This window comes from Schistocerca serialis, chromosome 6 (assembly GCF_023864345.2).
Source record: "Schistocerca serialis cubense isolate TAMUIC-IGC-003099 chromosome 6, iqSchSeri2.2, whole genome shotgun sequence".
Classification (NCBI taxonomy): domain Eukaryota; kingdom Metazoa; phylum Arthropoda; class Insecta; order Orthoptera; family Acrididae; genus Schistocerca; species Schistocerca serialis.
Window position 1 is genome coordinate 120079414 of NC_064643.1, and position 20613 is coordinate 120100026.

General features: G+C 41.7%; 1 protein-coding gene across 2 annotated transcripts in view; it reads left to right on the forward strand.

The window, feature by feature from the left end:
• Nucleotides 1-20613, forward strand: part of LOC126483773 (WW domain-containing oxidoreductase) — a 145759-nt gene that overhangs the window by 102912 nt on the left and 22234 nt on the right. Inside the window, exons 6-7 of one of the 2 annotated variants that reach the window (XM_050106926.1) lie at nt 4233-4494; nt 9261-9466. In XM_050106926.1, coding sequence (XP_049962883.1) covers nt 4233-4494; nt 9261-9466 — 468 coding nt within the window. The remainder of the gene's footprint in view (nt 1-4232; nt 4495-9260; nt 9467-20613) is intronic. The other variant, XM_050106927.1, reaches the window with a different exon arrangement.

Below are 20613 nucleotides of genomic sequence, written 5' to 3' on the forward strand. Positions count from 1 at the left end.
GCGAAATTAGACGTACAAATAACCCAGACTTAAGACAACAGTGGAACCGACTAAACGCACAAGCGAAACGCATAATCTCCCAGCACAAACAAAAAGAGTGGGACGACACCTGCCGCCAACTCAACTACAAAGAAGGCAGAAAATTTTGGAACAAATTCAAGACACTAACTGGACAAAAGAAACCCCCCAACCAGACACTAATAGTAGACAACGAACCAATCACAGACCCTAAAACACAAGCAGACACATTCCAGAACGCCCTCCGAATCATCCACTCCTTCCCAACAGACGCCAAGTTCGACAACGACTTCTACCGACACGTAGAGAACCAACTCCCTGACCTACTAACAAGTCCAACAGCAGAAACAGAAGACACCTCCGAACTGACCAAACCCATAACAGACGCTGAAATCACCAACGCAATATGGACCGGAAGAAACTCAGCCCCAGGACAAAACAACATCAAACGTATCCACCTGCAGAACGCCCCCCTCCCTGCCTTAATCCCAATCCTCTCACTGTTGTTCAACTGCTGCCTAACGACAGAAACAATCCCGACTGCATGGAAGACAAGTAAGACCATAATGATCCCCAAACCCGACAAACCATGAACGGACCCCCTCTCCTACCGACCTATCTCACTACTGGACGTTACAGGAAAAACTTATGAACGTATACTGACCGACAGACTGCGAAAATATGTGGACAACAAACAACTACTCCCCCTACTCCAAGCCGGCTTCCGCCCCAACCACTCCACCACAGACCCACTTCTGAAATTGACATGTGACATCACCCAGGGCTTCAACAGATCGCACTGTACGCTAGCCATATTCCTCGACATTGAGCGAGCCTTCGACCGTCTATGGCACAATGGGCTCCTGTTCAAACTGCTCAAACTCGGCATGCCACCGAAATTCGTACTCCTAATAAAAACTCAAATCACCGGACGACACAGCAGAGTACATGTGCAAGACGCCACCTCTGAACCATTCACCCCAGAGGCAGGAGTCCCGCAAGGTGCAATATCATCCCCACTACTGTACGGGCTATACACACACGACATACCGACCCCAACAGACCAACACAAAAAAATCGCTTTATATGCAGATGACACTGCATATTGGTGCACAGGACTCAGAACAGACGCAATACAAAGAAAAGCAGCAAAATACCTGACCAAACTAGAGACATGGATGACTAAATGGAGAATCCGACCAAACCCGGCTAAAACACAACTAGTCCTATTCCAACACCGCAACCTGACAAAAAAACGACAGCAAAAACAAGAAGACATAACACTCCGACTATGGAACGAACCCCTACAACTGACTGACAAGGCAAGATACCTTGGTGTCTGCCTAGAGAAACACCTCAACTACCAAGCCCACCTGCAATACCTGCTCAACAAAACGAGGAAACGACAACAGTTAATCTGACAAGTACAAGGATGACTGTATGGCTGCTCCACCAGGACAGCCATACACACATACAAGACATACATACGACCAATGTACGAATACGCCACGGCACCACTGGGCGGAATACCAAAGACAGTAGCAAACAGACTGTACTCGACAGAACGCCGACTACTACGCAGCATAGCAAAACTACCATGCTGCACCCCTAGCGACGAAGTATACGAGGCGACAGAAATAACCCCTCTGCAAACAAGACTGACAAAACTCAGAGCAAGATACGGCTCACACATCTTACACAAACGACCCGACATGGAAGACATCCTGACGACCAAGCCACGCACAGCAAGACGCCCAAAAAGGAAATACATTTACCCGGCGCCTACAGTAGCACAAAATACAACAACTGAGTTCCCCGACTTAGCACCCACAGTGACACAACTGACAGGAGGCGAAACCACCCCACCCCACCTAGACAAAAGACAATAGCACAGTAACCAATGACCTAGTGCACCACGACAGCCCCTCACACTCAACACACAACACACCCCATAGAACAAAACACAATAACATTAAGGAAATCATAGACAAGATAAGAACTATTGTTAACAACAAAAAAAACCAGCTCCAAGTACCACCAAAGGGAAAGGAGAATATGTAAAACTAGAATAAGGCAAAAAACATTGTAGCTCCAAGTACTACAAAACAGGAAAGGAGAACCTGTAAACATTAATATTAAGATTAGTCTAAGCTAGAATATATCTTCCAAAACAACATACTCCATCACATGGAAGTATTACAGAGGGAAAAATAAGTGTAAGCGCTGAAAAAAAAAAAAAAAAAAAAAATCCCCCATTAGAATAATGTGTCACTTCCAGTTATAAGTTATAAACTAATATCAATTAAGTAAACAATTAGTTTTATTAAGTTAGTTATATTGTTAAACATGTTCAGTTAATACATAACAAAATCAATCAATATTCTCTCACATTATATACACCAAAAAATAACGTAAAATTAAGAAACCCAACATAAGATAATAGCATGTAATCAGATATATAAGAAAAATGGAAATAAATAAAATAAAAATGTACCCTATGGCTGATAAAGGGCAAACAGACAAGCCCTAAAACAGCCCGCCTTCTCACCTTAGGAGAAGGAATGAAAAGTGCTAAAAAAAAAAAAATATGTTGGTTGTATGTCTTCACTAACAGAAGGTATTCCTGTATTTTTCATTGCCATATCCATTCAGTTCTTGCCAACTGAAAGTATGTGAACTATTCAACAGTATGTCATTCCCATTTTGCACCATCCTATTTGGGGTGTATTTTTCCCTCTTCTTCCTGCTGATGTATATTTTGTAGGGTTTGTGGTGGGTCTTATACCAGCACTAGCGGAGAGTTGCATCCCTGGCCGATATAACTGGGCAGTATTTTGCTGACCCTAATACACCACCAGATGAAAGTAGTATTACCTTTATCCTCTCTTCTCAGAGTAGTTGTTTGGTGGTCTGGATCCTTCCGTGCCACCTCCCTGTCGATCCAGCTGCAGTGAAGATTCCTGGAATGCTTCCGCAAGTTCTCTCTATTGCACTACTACATAAATAGCTACACTTCCCACAAACAGGTATATTTTGCCCAACATTTTCATTATTTCTTTTAACAACACGACGAACAATTGCTACGGTAGTACCACTCTCTTGAGTACAATCAAAAACATTTGTACATGCATACTTTAGGACCTGAGAGAGCAAACAAAACACAGATAAAAAACTACTGCTGTTCAAATGTTCATTATGCCCTTGTTGGTGCATCATTTACTCCATGGCTCTCGTATTCAGGCACTTGCTACACCATATCCCAAATGACTCCCAGTCGACCAGTGGTTGCAATACCATTTTTACTGATCCCCCTCTCGCCGTCTCCACCACTGCTCCACATTCACTGCATACAAGAAAGGAAAACACACAGTTTCCCTTTCCCACTACATTTATCCTTATTCAACTTACTCAAGAGCATCTCTTGTTGATGGCTTCCCAGTGGTGCGTTGGGATGTTTACAAATATCCTGAAACACTACGTACTCTGGCCTTCTATTGAAATAGTCAGATATGTCATTTTAACATTTTGTTAAGAAAGAGCAATGGCCAGAAAGCGCATATATAGTACAAATTTCAGATGCTATGGTTTAGAGCTGAAGAAATGTTTTAACTGAGTAAAAGCTGTTATCATTGAGAAACAACTTTAAAGAAAACTATATTTTTTATTTTATATGATTAAAAAGGCTACTGAATAATGTGATGTGTGAAACATTTTTCTGATAAAATTCTGTTCAGGACTGAGTCATGTGTTGGTTCGTTTGTTGTTGCTGTGACCTTGTTTCATTCTTTGCAGTTTCCCCATGCTGTTCAAAAGATGGTCATTGCAACAGCACAGAGTGTTAAAGGCTGCGGACAAAACTCATTATTTTTAATGGAATGATTTATGGTCTGTGAAGTTCTAATTTCTCCAAGTTACAAGTAGCAATAACAGTTTTTCCATATACCTTAATGTGCTGATGGTGCATTTTCCCAGAGAATTATTTTATATATATGTTATGGTCACAAAATTTCTATCTAGTGATTAAAAATGAAGTACAACATATTTTTATTTTTGTGTGATAAGTACCATCTTTAGTTAGTTTCATCTCCTCATTCCATTATTTTAAAGCTTTGTAGTTTCTTCTGCGTCCAGTTGTATGAATTTTTCATTGTGTTAAGTACTCATTTGTCTTAATCCACTTTAAGACAGAAACTGATATGAAGTTTCTTTTGCAGGTCTTCGGATTTGTGTCTCAGCAATATTTCACAAAGTAAATTATCTCCCAGTTCGGGGAGTCATTATTGGTCTTTGATGGCTTATAATCATTCAAAACTCTGTAACATTCTGTTTGCCAATGAACTGGCCCGCAGATGCTTAGATAAGGGAGTATGTGTGAATTCTTTGCATCCTGGAAACTTAGTGAGCTCAGATTTACCTCGACACTGGTGGTTTTATCGACTTCTGTTTACCTTGGTCAGACCATTTACAAAATCATTGGTGAGTATTACTCAAAATCATTGTGGCCCAGTAGAAGACTTCTTTAACATCACATAATTTCATAAACTCAAAACAGCTTTTAAATGAGATAAAAACATTTTTCTGATGAAACTTATCGTAATGTACATTGATGAGCCAAAACAATATGACCTCCTACTTATTAGAGTGTTAGTCCACCTTTGGGATGTAATACACCAGCAGTTATGTGTGGCATGGATTCAAAAAGTCCTTGGCAGGTTTCCAGATGTATGCCACACCAGGTGTCTATGCACAGGTGACACAATTCACATAAATGGTGAGCTTCTCTTTTGTGGGTGCAGAGATGCCACCTTAAAGCATACCATATATGTCCCATTGGGCTCAGAACAGGTGAAACTGTTGGCCAAGATATCAACACAAGTTCACTATGATGCTTTCCAAACCATTGTAGCACTTTTCTGGCTGTGTGACAAAGATCCGCATCAGGGAAGACATCAAGGGTGAAGGGATGCAGGTGGTCCACACCGTCGTAGTGTCTTTGATTACAATCACAGGTGTCATGGAAGCCCAGGTCAATGCCCCGCATGGTATACCGTATTTACTCGAATCTAAGCTGCAACTGAGAAAAATGAGACTCGAAAGCAAGGAAAAAAATTTCCCAAATCTAAGCCGCACCTGAAATTTGAGACTCGAAATTCAAGGGGAAAGAAAAGTTTTAGACCGCACCTCCAAATTGAAACAAAGTTGGTCCTTTGTAACATGAGAAACAATTTAGGTCGAATGAATGAAGATACACCTGCAGTAGATTGGTGCGAGTTGTAAGCTTAGCAGTTAAGCTTTACCAGGTAGCCAGTGCTATGCATCAGGCGCTCAGTCCGTATTTATATGGGAACCCTTCCTTTTTCACGTGCTTCATCTGGTTTGAATCGATCGCATATTTTGCTTTGATCTGACGATGTCATCAATAAATCTGTACCAAACTTTGGGTTGGCAGGCCTGGGTAACCAAGAAGGCTTCCTCTAAGCGACCCATAAATAGGTTGGCGTACGAGGGGGCCATCCTGGTACCCATGGCTGTTCCCTTTAATTGTTGGTATGTCTGGCCTTCGAAAGTGAAGAAGTTGTGGGTCCGGATGAAGCTGGCTAAGGTAATGAGGAAAGAGGTTTTAGGTAGGGTGGCAGGTGATCGGCGTGAAAGGAAGTGCTCCATCGCAGCGAGGCCCTGGACATGCGGAATATTTGTGTATAAGGAAGTGGCATCAATGGTTACAAGGATGGTTTCGGGGGTAACAGATTGGGTAAGGATTCCAGGTGTTCGAGAAAGTGGTTGCTGTCTTTGATGAAGGATAGGAGAGTGCATGTAATGAGTTGAAGGTGTTGATCTACGTAGGCAGAGATACGTTCTGTGGGGGCTTGGTAACCAGCTACACTGGGGCAGCCGGGATGATTGGGTTTGTGAATTTTAGGAAGAAGGTAGAAGGTAGAAGGTAGGAGTGCGGGGTGTCGGTGGGGTCAGGAGGTTGATGGAGTCAGGTGAAAGGTTTTGTAGGGGGCCTAAGGTTCTGAGGATTCCTTGAAGCTCCACCTGGACATCAGGAATGGGATTACCTTGGCAAACTTTGTATGTAGTGTTGTCTGAAAGCTGACGCAGTCCCTCAGCCATATACTCCCGACGATAAAGTACCACGGTCGTGGAACCCTTGTCCGCCGGAAGAATGATGATGGATCGGTCAGCCTTCAGCTCACAGATAGCCTGGGCTTCAGCAGTGGTAATGTTGGGAGTAGGATTAAGGTTTTTTAAGAAGGATTGAGAGGCAAGGCTGGAAGTCAGAAATTCCTGAAAGGTTTGGAGAGGGTGATTTTGAGGAAGAGGAGGTGGGTCCTGCTGTGACGGAGGACGGAACTGTTCCAGGCAGGGTTCAATTTGGATAGTGTCTTGGGGAGCTGGATCATTAGGAGTAGGATTGGGATCATTTTTCTTCGTGGCAAAGTGATATTTCCAGCAGAGACTATGAGTGTAGGACAGTAAATCTTTGACGAGGGCTGGTTGGTTGAATCTGGGAGTGGGGCTGAAGGTGAGGCCTTTGGATAGGACAGAGGTTTTGGATTGGGAGAGAGGTTTGGAGGAGAGGTTAACTACTGAATTAGAGTGTTGTGGTTCCAGATTGTGTTGATTGGAATTTTGAGGTTTTGGGGGGAGTGGAGCTGATCATTTTTAGCCGCTTCCCACAGGTTTTAACGTCATTATTTCTTCGTCAGACAGTTGTTAGCTTCATTTTCATAATCTGCCACCACAAAACCACTCCTTTTAATACATTTACACGCAGTTTTTTCAAAATTTTCCCGAATTTCTCCACCCTTTAACGTGTTTTGGCGGCAACACAACCACCTAAGCTTTGTGCACATCGTTGTTTACCAACTCAAGTTCACCACAGGATCAACATAGCTTTCCTCTAAGGCCAGACATACCAAAAATTAAAGGGAACAGCCATGGGTACCAGGATGGCCCCCTCGTACTCCAACCTATTTATGGGTCGCTTAGAGGAAGCCTTCTTGGTCACCCAGGCCTGCCAACTCAAAGTTTGGTACATATTTATTGATGACATCGTCATGATCTGGACTCACAGTAATGAAGAACTCCAGAATTTCCTCTCCAACCTCAACTTGTTTGGTTCCATCAGATTCACCTGGTCCTACTCCAAATCCCATGCCACTTTCCTTGACGTTGACCTCCATCTGTCCAATGGCCAGCTTTACACGTCCATCCACATCAAACCCACCAAAAGGCAACAGTACCTCCATTATGACAGCTGCCACCCATTCCACATCATTACGGCCCCTTACCTACAGCCTAGGTCTTGGTGGCAAACGAATCTGCTCCAGTCCTGAATCCCTGAACCATTACATCAACAACCTGAAAACAGCTTTCGCATCCTGCAACTACCCTCCAGACCTGGGACAGGAGCAAATAACCAGAGCCATTTCCTCATCCCCTCAAACCCAGAAGCTCCCACTTGTGACAGGATACTTTCCGGGACTGGATCAGACTCTGAATGTGGCTTTCCAGCAGGGATACGACTTCCTCAAATCCTGCCCTGAAATGAGATCCATCCTTCATGAAATCCTCCCCACTCCACCAAGAGTGTCTTTCCGCCGTCTACCTAACCTTCGTAACCTCTTAGTTCATCCCTATGAAATCCCCAAACCACCTTCCCTACCCTCTGGCTCTTACCCTTGTAACCGCCCCCGGTGTAAAACCTGTCCCATGCACCCTCCCACCACCACCTATTCCAGTCCTGTAACCCGGAAGGTGTACACGATCAAAGGCAGAGCCACGTGTGAAAGCACACACGATTTACCAACTGACCTGCCTACACTGTGAAGCTTTCTATGTGGGAATGACCAGCAACAAACTGTCCATTCACATGAATGGACACAGGCAAACAGTGTTTGTTGGTAATGAGGATCACCCTGTGGCTAAACATGCCTTGCTGCATGGCCAGCACATCTTGGCACAGTGTTACACCGTCCGGGTTATCTGGATACATCCCACTAACACCAACCTGTCAGAACTCCGGAGATGGGAACTTGCCCTTCAGTATATCCTCTCTTCTCGTTATCCGCCAGGCCTCAATCTCCGCTAATTTCAATTTGCCGCCGCTCATACCTCACCTGTCTTTCAACAACATCTTGGCCTCTGTACTTCCGCCTCGACTGACATCTCTGCCCAAACTCTTTGCCTTTACAAATGTCTGCTTGTGTCTGTATGTGCGGATGGATATGTGTGTGTGTGCGCGCGAGTGTATACATGTCCTTTTTCTCCCCTAAGGTAAGTCTTTCCGCTCCCGGGATTGGAATGACTCCTTACCCTCTCCCTTAAAACCCACATCCTTTCGTCTTTTCCTCTCCTTCCCTCTTTCCAGATGAAGCAACCGTTGGTTGCGAAAGCTTGAATTTCGTGTGTATGTTTGTGTTTGTTTGTGTGTCTATCGACCTGCCAGCACTTTCGTTCGATAAGTCACATTATCTGTGTTTTTAGATATATTTTTCCCACTTGGAATGTTTCTCTCTATTTTATATATATATATAATATATATGACATTTAGTGATTATGAAAAGCTGTTTGTTTGTGGCTGTATTATATATGAAAATGTAAGGAAAAGAAATTGAGAAAACAGTAAAATCATAATGAGACAGAATGGTTGGCTCAGGGATCGTTTAAGGTCCAAGCTATGTAAACTACCCCTTGGGGCACCAAGCTGAGAGGGACATCAGAGTCACCATAACTTTGTTATTTCTATGTAGGACATACCATAATTAGTAGCAGTCGCTTGGGTCAACGTGCTGAGGGGGGCACCCAGGTACAAGATTTGTGTACAGTTTGTATCACAGATTGTGGCTAAAGCTGAAGTATGTGAAATTGTGCAAGGGTAAAGGGGAAAAGGAGGGCACTAAATGATTATTCAGTTGCGTGAGAAAATGTTCCTGAAGTGGCCCTGGGTTGGTCACAACTTATCTTTGGGTAGTGAATGCCTACCTGTCCACATCAAGTGCCTCCCTCTCATCCTGGGATCTGAGTGACTCGCCCTCCTTTCCAACTTTCACACTTTATCCCTCTTTCCCCACTGAGGAAGGAACTAATAGTTCTGAAACCTAAAGTGGCATTGCAGTTAAATCAGAGTGCCAGCTTCAGGTAATTTGCATTTTTGCTGTCTCAAAATAATTTAAGCAATCAACACACTAAATTACAGAGAAAGTAATTCATTATTTGTTTAATTTTGAATACAGCAACAAGCAGCAGCAACAACTGTATACTGTGCAACAGCTCCAGATCTAGATTCAGTCTCAGGAATGTACTTTAACAACTGTTGTCGGTGCGAACCCAGTGAAGCTGCTCAAGATTACGATTTGGCTCAAGAACTATGGCGAATTTCCATGAAAATGGTGGGAGACACAATGGGAAGGTCTGCAATGATTCTACCAATGCGTAAGAGGTTTGTATTGCTCCTTGTAGTCAATAGCATGTTTAAGTCAATGGGAAATCTGGAATGGAATAACAATATCAGTTTGAGTGACAACCATTCACCACATAAAGGAAACATTGAGTGGTAGACAGACTCATTTAAAAGTAGATTGTTGGAATGTCAGCTTTCAGATAAAGTCCTTCATCAGATGAGAGTGGCTACTACCAAACTCTGGCCAAGAACAGAGTTGACAACCCAGTAGTGGAACATGTTGAGTACAATATGCTTGATATCAGTGGCTGCTTCACAACCTGTGCTATATGTATCCCTCCCATCCAAAAACCAACTTCTCTGACGTACACAGATGAGGTTTGTTCTTACAACATATCCTGCAGTCCTGCTGGCCTAAACCATCTGATCTCCTTGTCCATGCCCCACTGACTGCACCAGAGCAAACTTTTTACTCCAACTAGTACAACCTCTCCTCCCAGTCAAGCTACAGTCAGCACAAAGTAGTTACTTAGGACAACAATAGGTATGAATGTGTATTTATGTTAATTCTATGCCTGTTAGCTGTGGAGGAAGATACCATCCAAAAGTTCTACAGTATTTTCAGTCATGTTCATGTGCATATCACACCACGCATGCATTCACAATCTATTATTTCCTTGCGTTGAATGAGAGATCTAGAGGATGCTGTAGAATGAAGATAAGATATAATTGATTTAACATGCTTCTGTATTCTGAAAATCTGTCCCTGTAAGTGTAGTTCTCCCCAAAAAATGGTCTAACTCATTAATGAAAAGAAATATTAATAATAAACAATATTCTTCATTTTTAAATCACCTATGGCATTATCATGTGTACTGCAAATGTAGCTGAACTAACATTCTTCATTAATTCTAGTATGTGTTTATCCAGTTGAGACTGTGATCTATCTACAGTCCCAAAAATTCATCCCTTTCTACTTCTTGTACTTCATTGTTTGAAAATTCCATTTTTATAGCTTATGACTAAGAGAATTTCTAAGCTGTCTGTACAGAGTCTTGTTGACATTTAATGATAATTCCATTGACTTTCTCCCCCCATGAACCACGGACCGTGCCGTTGGCGGGGAGGCTTGCGTGCCTCAACGATACAGATAGCCGTACCGTAGGTGCAACCACAACGGAGGGGTATCTGTTGAGAGGCCAGACAAACGTGTGGTTCCTGAAGAGGGGCAGCAGCCTTTTCAGTAGTTGCAGGGGCAACAGTCTGGATGATTGACTGATCTGGCCTTGTAACACTAACCAAAACGGCCTTGCTATTGTGGTACTGCAAACGGCTGAAAGCAAGGGGAAACTACAGCTGTAATTTTTCCCAAGGGCATGCAGCTTTACTGTTTGGTTAAATGATGATGGTGTCCTCTTGGGTAAAATATTCCGGAGGTAAAATAGTCCCCCATTTGGATCTCTGGGCAGGGACTACTCAGGAGGACGTCGTTATCAGCAAAAAGAAAACTGGCATTCTACGGATCGGAGCGTGGAATGTCAGATCCCTTAATCGGGCAGGTAGGTTAGAAAATTTAAAAAGGGAAATGGATAGGTTAAAGTTAGATATAGTGGGAATTAGCAAAGTTCGGTGGCAGGAGGAACAAGACTTCTGGTCAGGTGAATACAGGGTTATAAATACAAAATCAAATAGGGGTAATGCAGGAGTAGGTTTAATAATGAATAAAAAAATAGGAGTGCGGGTAAGCTACTGCAAACAGCATAGTGAACGTATTATAGTGGCCAAGATAGACAAGAAGCCCATGCCTACTACAGTAGTACAAGTTTATGTGCCAACTAGCTCTGCAGATGACGAAGAAATTGAAGAAATGTATGATGAGATAAAAGTAATTATTCAGGTAGTGAAAGGAGACGAAAATTTAATAGTCATGGGTGACTGGAATTCGAGAGTAGGAAAAGGGAGAGAAGGAAACATAGTAGATGAACATGGATTGGGGATAAGAAATGAAAGAGGAAGCCGCCTGGTAGAATTTTGCATAGAGCATAACTTAATCATAGCTAACACTTGGTTCAAGAATCATAAAAGAAGGTTGTATACATGGAAGAATCCTGGAGATACTAAAAGGTATCAGATAGATTATGTAATGGTAAGACAGAGATTTAGGAACCAGGTTTTAAATTGTAGGACATTGCCAGGGGCAGGACTCTGACCACAATCTATTGGTTATGAACTGTAGATCAGAACTGAAGAAATTGCAAAAAGGTGGGATTTTAAGGAGATGGGACGTGGATAAACTGAAAGAACCAGAGGTTGTACAGAGTTTCAGGGAGAGCATAAGGGAACAATTGACAGGAATGGGGGAAACAAATACAGTAGAAGACGAATGGGTAGCTCTGAGGGATGAAGTAGTGAAGGCAGCAGAAGATCATGTAGGTAAAAAGATGAGGGCTAGTAGAAATCCTTGGGTAACAGAAGAAATATTGAATTTAATTGATGAAAGGAGAAAATATAAAAATGCAGTAAATGAAACAGGCAAAAAGGAATACAAATGTCTCAAAAATGAGATCGACAGGAAGTGCAAAATGGCTAAACAGGCATGGCTAGAGGACAAATGTAAGGATGTAGAGGCTTATCTCACTGGAGAAAAGAGCGCCACTTGTATGAATATCAAGAGCTCAGGTGGAAACCCAGTTCTAAGCAAAGAGAGGAAAGCAGAAAGGTGGAAGGAGTATATAGAGGGTCTATACAAGGGCGATGTACTTGAGGACAATATTATGGAAATGGAAGAGGATGTAGATGAAGATGAAATGGGAGATATGATACTGCGTGAAGAGTTTGACAGAGCACTGAAAGACCTGAGTCGAAACAAGGCCCCGGGAGTAGACAACATTCCATTTGAACTACTGATGGCCTTGGGAGAGCCAGTCCTGACAAAACTCTACCATCTGGTGAGCAAGATGTACGAGACAGGCGAAATACCCTCAGACTTCAAGAAGAATATAATAATTCCAATCCCAAAGAAAGGAGATGTTGACAGATGTGAAAATTACCGAACTATCAGTGTAATAAGTCACAGCTGCAAAATACTAACGCGAATTATTTACAGACAAATGGAAAAACTGATAGAAGCCGACCTCGGGGAAGATCAGTTTGGATTCCGTAGAAATGTTGGAACACGTGAGGCAATATTGACCTTACGACTTATCTTAGAAGGAAGATTAAGGAAAGGCAAACCTACATTTCTAGCATTTGTAGACTTAGAGAAAGCTTTTGACAATGTTGACTGGAATACTCTCTTTCAAATTCTAAAGGTGGCAGGGGTAAAATACAAGGAGCGAAAGACTATTTACAATTTGTACGGAAACCAGATAGCAGTTATAAGAGTCGAGGGGCATGAAAGGGAAGCAGTGGTTGGGAAGGGAGAGAGACAGGGTTGTAGCCTCTCCCCGATGTTATTCAATCTGTATATTGAGCAAGCAGTAAAGGAAACAAAAGAAAAGTTCGGAGTAGGTATTAAAATCCATGGAGAAGAAACAAAAAATTTGAGGTTCGCCGATGACATTGTAATTCTGCCAGAGACAGCAAAGGACTTGGAAGAGCAGTTGAACGGAATGGACAGTGTCTTGAAAGGAGGGTATAAGATGAACATCAACAAAAGCAAAACGAGGATAGTGGAATGTAGTCGAATTAAGTCCGGTGATGCTGAGGGAATTAGATTAGGAAATGAGACACTTAAAGTAGTAAATGAGTTTTGCTATTTGGGGAGCAAAATAACTGATGATGGTCGAAGTAGAGAGGATATAAAATGTAGACTGGCAATGGCAAGGAAAGCGTTTCTGAAGAAGAGAAATTTGTTAACATCGAGTATAGATTTAAGTGTCAGGAAGTCGTTTCTGAAAGTATTTGTATGGAGTGTAGCCATGTATAGAAGTGAAACATGGACAATAAATAGTTTGGACAAGAAGAGAATAGAAGCTTTCGAAATGTGGTGCTACAGAAGAATGCTGAAGATTAGGTGGGTAGATCACGCAACTAATGAGGAGGTACTGAATAGAATTGGGTCGAAGACAAATTTGTGGCACAACTTTACTAGAAGAAGGGATCGGTTGGTAGGACATGTCCTGAGGCATCAAGGGATTACAAATTTAGTATTGGAGGGCAGTGTGGAGGGGAAAAATCGTAGAGGGAGACCAAGGGATGAATACACTAAGCAGATTCAGAAGGATGTAGGTTGCAGTAGGTACTGGGAGATGAAGGAGCTTGCACAGGATAGATTAGCATGGAAAGCTGCATCAAACCAGTCTCAGGACTGAAGACAACAACAACAACAACAACAACAACAACAACAACCATTGACTTTAACCATTTGTTGATATTTAACTTCCTAGGATATTGAAACTGTGTGCTGGATGAGGAGTCAAACCTAGGACCTTGCTTTTTGCAGTCAGGTGCTCTACCGACTGAGCTATCCAAGCATGACTCTCAACCCGTCCTCACAGCTTTACTACCACCAGTACCTCGTCAGATCATGAGTTGTGCTTGGATGCTCAATAGGTGGAGCACTTGCCTGTGAATGCCGTAGGCCCCAGCTTCAAGTCATCAACTGGTACACAGTTTTAATCTGCCAGGAAGAGTCAAATCGGTGCACACTATGCTGCAGAGATTTCATTAGCTGCCCTTTCACTAGGAAGTTTGGTATTATTTTTTATTCTTATTCTTGTATCATCTACAAGCAGGACAGATTCACGCCTTCTGTCATGCGTGCACACGCATGTGCATGCGAGCACGCACACACACACACACACACACACACACACACACACACACACACTGCTACTCTTTCAGAATTTTATGCCATGTCCTGCAGAAGTAAACACATCCTGCTATTCGTTTGCTCATTCATACATCTGTAGTGTTCTGTAGTTCCCATCCTGAAGTAAAACCTGCAGGATGTGAAATAACTCGAGTTAACTAGCAGAGTGAAGTAGCTCTTAAAAACTGCATTAATAATTAATTATTCTGAAGTTTTAAACTATTTGTGTTTGCTTAGTCTAATGAGAGATTGATCTCATCAGACTCATTGACACCTGCTGTGAAATGTCTTGCAAAATACAACAAAATGAATGTGCTGTTAAAAGTTTATCTGATAAAGACACTCTACAAAAATTTAAAAAAGTAACTGTTGGCCATCGGGCAGCTGGAGAAATGTGTAGTGTTAACAGAGCTTGAACACACTGAATTTGTAACCCATTTAATATCCATAAACAACAATAGTTACCAGTTCCTGCTACAGTATTGGTATGTGTTAACAGTGGAGGAGAAAGCTCATAAGGATGCAGATATCAATTCTGAACCTGACAGGTTGAATCCGCCCTTACTCATATTTGCTCTGGTAAAGTGAGATAGGTGATGTGGGGAAGCCCCATACTACAGGCAGGGTGCAGTTTGGCACCTACCAATCCTTGGCACATATATCAGTGTGGCTTTAGTCACCATGCCAAGTGGGTTGCAGGGTGAGTGGTGCATGATATTGCGTATAAAATTGTGTAATTTGAAGAATGGGTTTAATTTGGTGATTCGCAAAAGCATTTGAATTTAAAGGTGACTACAAAGAATCGAATAGCAATAGAAATTGAATTGTGTAAAGTGACTGAGTGTGACCGTAGAATAAGTGTGATTAAGACACATACGGATGTTGCTTGTGTGTAAAGAACAAGAAATTGGGTGTTCATTGAAATAGTTTTAACATCATTCCAAAATATTTTATTATTTCAATGTGAAGCTATGAACAGAAATAGTGGTAGTTTGGATAGGACATGTGGCAGTAGGTACGTGGTTAGGAACTTTGATAAATTGACATGTGTACCCTGTGCATAACCCTGCCCCCCCCCTCTTTTTCCTCTAGTCTATTATAATTTACAAGCCTGACCCCCAATAACTTTTGACACCCAATTAACTCAAACACTCGCATTCGGGAGGGCGACCGTTCAATCCCGTGTCCGGCCATCCTGATTTAGGTTTTCTGTGATTTCCCTAAATTGCTCCAGGCAAATGCCTGGATGGTTCCTTCGAAAGGGCATGGCCGACTTCCTTCCCCATCCTTCCCTAATCCAATGAGACCGATGACCTCGCTGTCTGGTCTCCTTCCCCAAAACAACCCAACCAACCAACAACTCCTTTAACCCAGAGTAGGAGTGGCTTTCAAACTGGAGTAATATTCATTGAATTTCCTTCACCCATGCCTTCTAAGAGCATCTGTGCAGGTTCCTGGGTGTCACAGTAGTGTAGAACTCATTCAATATTCTCAATCTTTCAAAGGTAAAATGTGAAGCATGTGGTATGCAATCGAAATCAAGACCTACATATACATGATTTGCTTTTAATTTCTTGGACGTTCATTCAAATCTTGTTGACATTGAAATAAAAGCTGTAAAAACATTAAACGCAATAGGAAATATTTTGATGATTCAGGGAACTAGTTCCAGCAGTGATAGTTGTTGTGACAAGAATCTGGAACAAGAATAATGTCCTAGCCCCCCCTCCTCCCCCCCCCCAAAAATAGTAGTAGTAGTAGTAGTAGTAGTTGTTGTTGTTGTTGTTGTTGTTGCCGCCCTCGTCACCGTTGGCTTCAGTCCACAGACTGAGATTTGATGCACCTTTCTTATGTGTAAGCTTCATCACCTCTGAACAGTTACTGCAACCGAAATCCATTTGAAATTGCTTACTGTGTTCATTCCTTGGTCTCCATCCACAATTTTTATCCCCAAACTTGTGTCCATTACAAAACTGATGATTTGTTCTTTCTCCCTGTGTCCTATCCCTTCGTTTAGTCGAGTTGTGCCATAAATTTCGTCCCCAATTCAGTTGAGTACCTCCTTATTAGTTACTCAGTCTACCCATCTCACCTTCAGCTTTCTTCTGTAGCACCACATCTCAAAAGTTGCTACTCTATTCTTGTTAGCAATGCTTATCATCTATAAATGATGAGAACTACAATCTGGTTTCTGCCCAATTTGGAGATAACTTTTCACTCCCTTTGTTTTATGCCTGCTACCTTAAGAATTTCAAAGAGGACATTTAAGTCAACATTGTCAAAAGCTTTCTCTAAATCTACAAATGCTATAAATGCAGGCCTATGTTTCTTTAACCTATCTTCTAAGATAAGTTGTAGGGTCAGTATTGCCTTGCGTGTCGCTACATTTCTCCAGAACCCAAACTGATCCCTGAGTCTAGTTTCTGTCAGATTTTTCTTTCTTCTGTAAATAATTCATTTGAATGTTTTGCAAGCATGATTTATTAAACTGGTAGTTGGGTAGTATTCACACCTAGCACCTGCCTTCTTTGGAAATGAAATTATTACATTCTTCTTGAACTATGAGGATCTTTTGCCTTAACTTGCACACATGGTGGAACAGTTTTTTTGTGGCTGCCTATTCCAGGGGCCTTGTTTCCACTCAAGTTTTTCAGTGCCCTATCAAATGCTTCTGTGTATTCCATCTATCTTTTCATCTTCTTTCTTTGATATTCAAACTGCTGCTTCTCGTTTCTCCATAAGTCTCTTTAATTTTCCTATCTCTTGCCTAGTTATGCATGCTGCTACGAGGGTTGGAACTTTAATAGTGGCTTCTGTTTATTTACAGCTCGTACAAAATAGATACGTGTTTCAAAGTTTTACTGACTGTCAAAGTAGTCACCACCATTGTGTATAGCCCATTGCCAGTGATGTGGAAGTCATAGGATACTCTCAGCAGTTCCAGTTGCGTTGACAGTTCGACTGGCACGGTCTATTGCTCAACAAATTTGTAGCAGTTCTGAAGCGAATGCTGTGAAGTGTTTCCTTCCGTTTGGATATCGAGTTGAACTCACTAGGGATTAAGTCAGGGGAGTGCAGTAGGCCGTATAGCACTTAGCAGCCCCATCAGTCAAACAAATCAGTAACAGCTTGCACTGTACGTGCTTGAGCACTGTCCTGCAAAATGATGGTCAGGTCCTGCAGATAGCGTCATCACTTCTGCCACTATGCTGTTCATTTTTGGAACACAACCTACAACTGTACATATCTATATTGTACGAGCTGTAAATAAATAGTTGCCACTATTAAAGCTCCAACCCTCGTACATTCATGTATTTATTCTGTAGACATTCCTCCTGTGCCATTTTGCACTCGCTGTAATTCTCAGTTTTAGGTGCCTGTATTCTCTTTTGCCTGCTTCATTTTCTGCATTCTTATATTTTCTCTTTTCATCAGTTATGTTAGATATCTCATGCATTATCCAAGTATTTTTACGTGGCTTTTGTCGTTTTGTCTATTTGATCCCCTGCTGCATTCACTATTTCATATATAAAGGCTACCCATTCACCCTCTGTTGTGTTCCTTACCTTTATTTCAGTCAATCATTGCCTAATCCTCCCTCTGAAACTTTCAACAACACATGGTTCTTTTAATTTATTCAGGTCTCATCTCCTTAATTTCCTAACTTTTACTGATTTATTCGGTTTTAATTTGCAGTTCATAGTCACTACACCGTAATCAGAGTCCGCTCAATCTGTCACTGGAAATGTTTTGCAATTTAAAATCCGGTTTGTAAATCTCTGGCTTACCATTATATAATCTATTTGAACTCTCCCTTTTTCTTTAGGTCTCTTCCACATATACAACCTTTTTTCTGATACTTAAACAAGGTATTAATGATGATTTAAATTATCCTGTGTAGAAAATTCTACCAGGCAGCTTCCTCTTCCCACTGATTTCCAATCAGTGTTCTCTATTATTTTTCCTTCTCTTCCTTTTCCAACTATTGAGTTAAGGTTCCCAACACATTTAAATTTTCATCTTCTTTAACTATCTGAATAAATTCTTTTATGTAAAAATACATTCTTTCAATTTCTTCATCATCTGTAGCGCTAGTTGGCTTATAAGCTAATACTGTTGTTGTGGGTATGGGCTTTGTGTCTGTCTTGGCTATGATAATGCATTCACTATATGGTTCATAGAAGTTTACTCTCATTCCTATTTTCTTGTTTATAATTAGACCCACTCCTTCATTACCCATATTTGATATTGTATTTGTAACCCTGTACTCACCCGACCAGAAGTCCTGTTCTTTCTGACTTTATGTGTTGCTGCCATATCTAACCTCAACTTATCAATTTCCCTATTTAATTTATCTAGCCTACTTGCATGATTAAAAGAGCTAACATCCCATGTTCTGATCCTTAAAATGATAGGTTGTGTGGGTTTGTTTTTTTTTTTTTTTTTTTTTTTTTTTTTTGTTGTGTGATGACATCCTGTAGAGTTGTTCCCTTCCAGCTACTTCCCTTCTGGACTATTTTCCACAATAGGATGCCATCATCATTTAATCATACAGCAGTGCATGCCCTTGGGAAAAATAACAGCTGTCATTTCCCACCTGTTTTCAGCCATTTGCAGTACCAACATGTCAATACCATGTTAGCTAATGTTACAGTTCCAGATGAGCCAGTCATCCAGACTTTCGCCTGTGTAACTACTGTAAAAGCTGCTGTTCATCTTCCGGAACCAGAAGTTAGACTGGCCTCTCCGCAGGTACCCTTGTAGTTGCACCAATGGTTTTGCTATATGTGTTATTGAGGTATACAAATCATCCTAATTTGCCAATGTCCATGGTTTATGATGTGGAGCTTTCATCTACATATATACTTTGCAAGCATCTTATAGAGTGTGGTGAAAGACACTTTGAGTTCCACTGTCACTTACTCATTTTCCTGCACAGTTGCAAATGGTGTGCGGGAAGAATGATTGTTGGTAAGCAGCCATGTGAGCTTATGACATTGTCTTGAGATGTAGATAGGAGGAAGCAATAATGGTCTTGGAATTATAACAGTAAAGCACACCATGATGCATAACTCTTCCCTTGTAGCATCTGCCACAGGAGTTCGTTGAGAACCCCTGACTAGTAATATTGGAAATATTGGTCAATCGAGGATGTTTAATGCTGGATGGAGTACACTTCCTAATGATTCTTCCAATGAATCTCATTCTGGCACCTGCCTTAACTGTGGTTTTGCTTTATGTGGTTATTTCCTTTAAATCACTTTGTATGCAGATTCCCAAATATTTAATAAATGTAACTGCTTCCAGAAATTGTTTGTCAATTATGTAGCCATACAATAATGGATCTTCCCACCTATTTATATGCAATATGTTATGTTTGTTCATATTGAGGGTCATCTCCCAATCCCCACATCAAATATCAACCTTCTGAACGTCTTCCTGCATTTCACTACAATTTTCTACTGTTGCGATTTCTCTGTATACAGGCTCTCTTATTATACTCCCATGGAGTACACCTAACATTACTTTTACTCCTGAAGACCTCTCTCCATTAAAAATGACTTGCTGTGTTTGGCTTTCTAAGAAATCTTCAATCTAATCACAAATCTGGCATGATATTTGTATTTTGTTCATTAGGTGAATGTGTGGAACTGTATCGGATGCCTTCTGAAATGCAACATCAACATGGGTGTCAGTATCTGCTGACTTCTAGGTCTTGTGGAAATACAGAGTAAGCTGGGTTTCACACGATTGTTTTTTGTGGAATTGTATCTCAATATGTGTAGAAGAGATGTTTCCCACACAGGAAGGTCATAAAATGTGTCCTGAAATTCTACATCTGGCCATCATCAGAACTACGTACCTATAGCTGTGTGTGCGTCTGTTCAATGAGCCATGCCCCCCTGTGGGTCCAGTGGTTAGAATAGGCCCGAGGTATTCCTGCTTGTCATACGAGGCAACTAAAAAGAGTTTCACACATTTTGGCCTTTATGTGATGGTCCCCTATAGGGTTTGGCCTCCACTCTTCAAAATTTTCTCGAAGAACAAGCCAATTGGGGTAGGGCGCCTTACAAGGTGCATCATGTCAATAGTGCATTGGGATCGTTAGCCCACTTTCTCGTCATCACATTGCAGTCCTGCCCATTCTCCATCTCTTGGGTGAGTACAATTTCCTGGGTGCGTTTTCCACCGTGCACTATGCAGTGTCGATTTCTCTGTTGACGATGACCATGGACTTCTTTGCACCTGATATCCAGCATGGTAGCCAGTCTGTTGTGGTGGGGCCGCCATGTACCCCGTTGGTTGTAGCCCCCCTGACCACACAGGGATTGCTCTGCTGACCCCAAATCGTTCCCCTCCCTGGCCACACCAT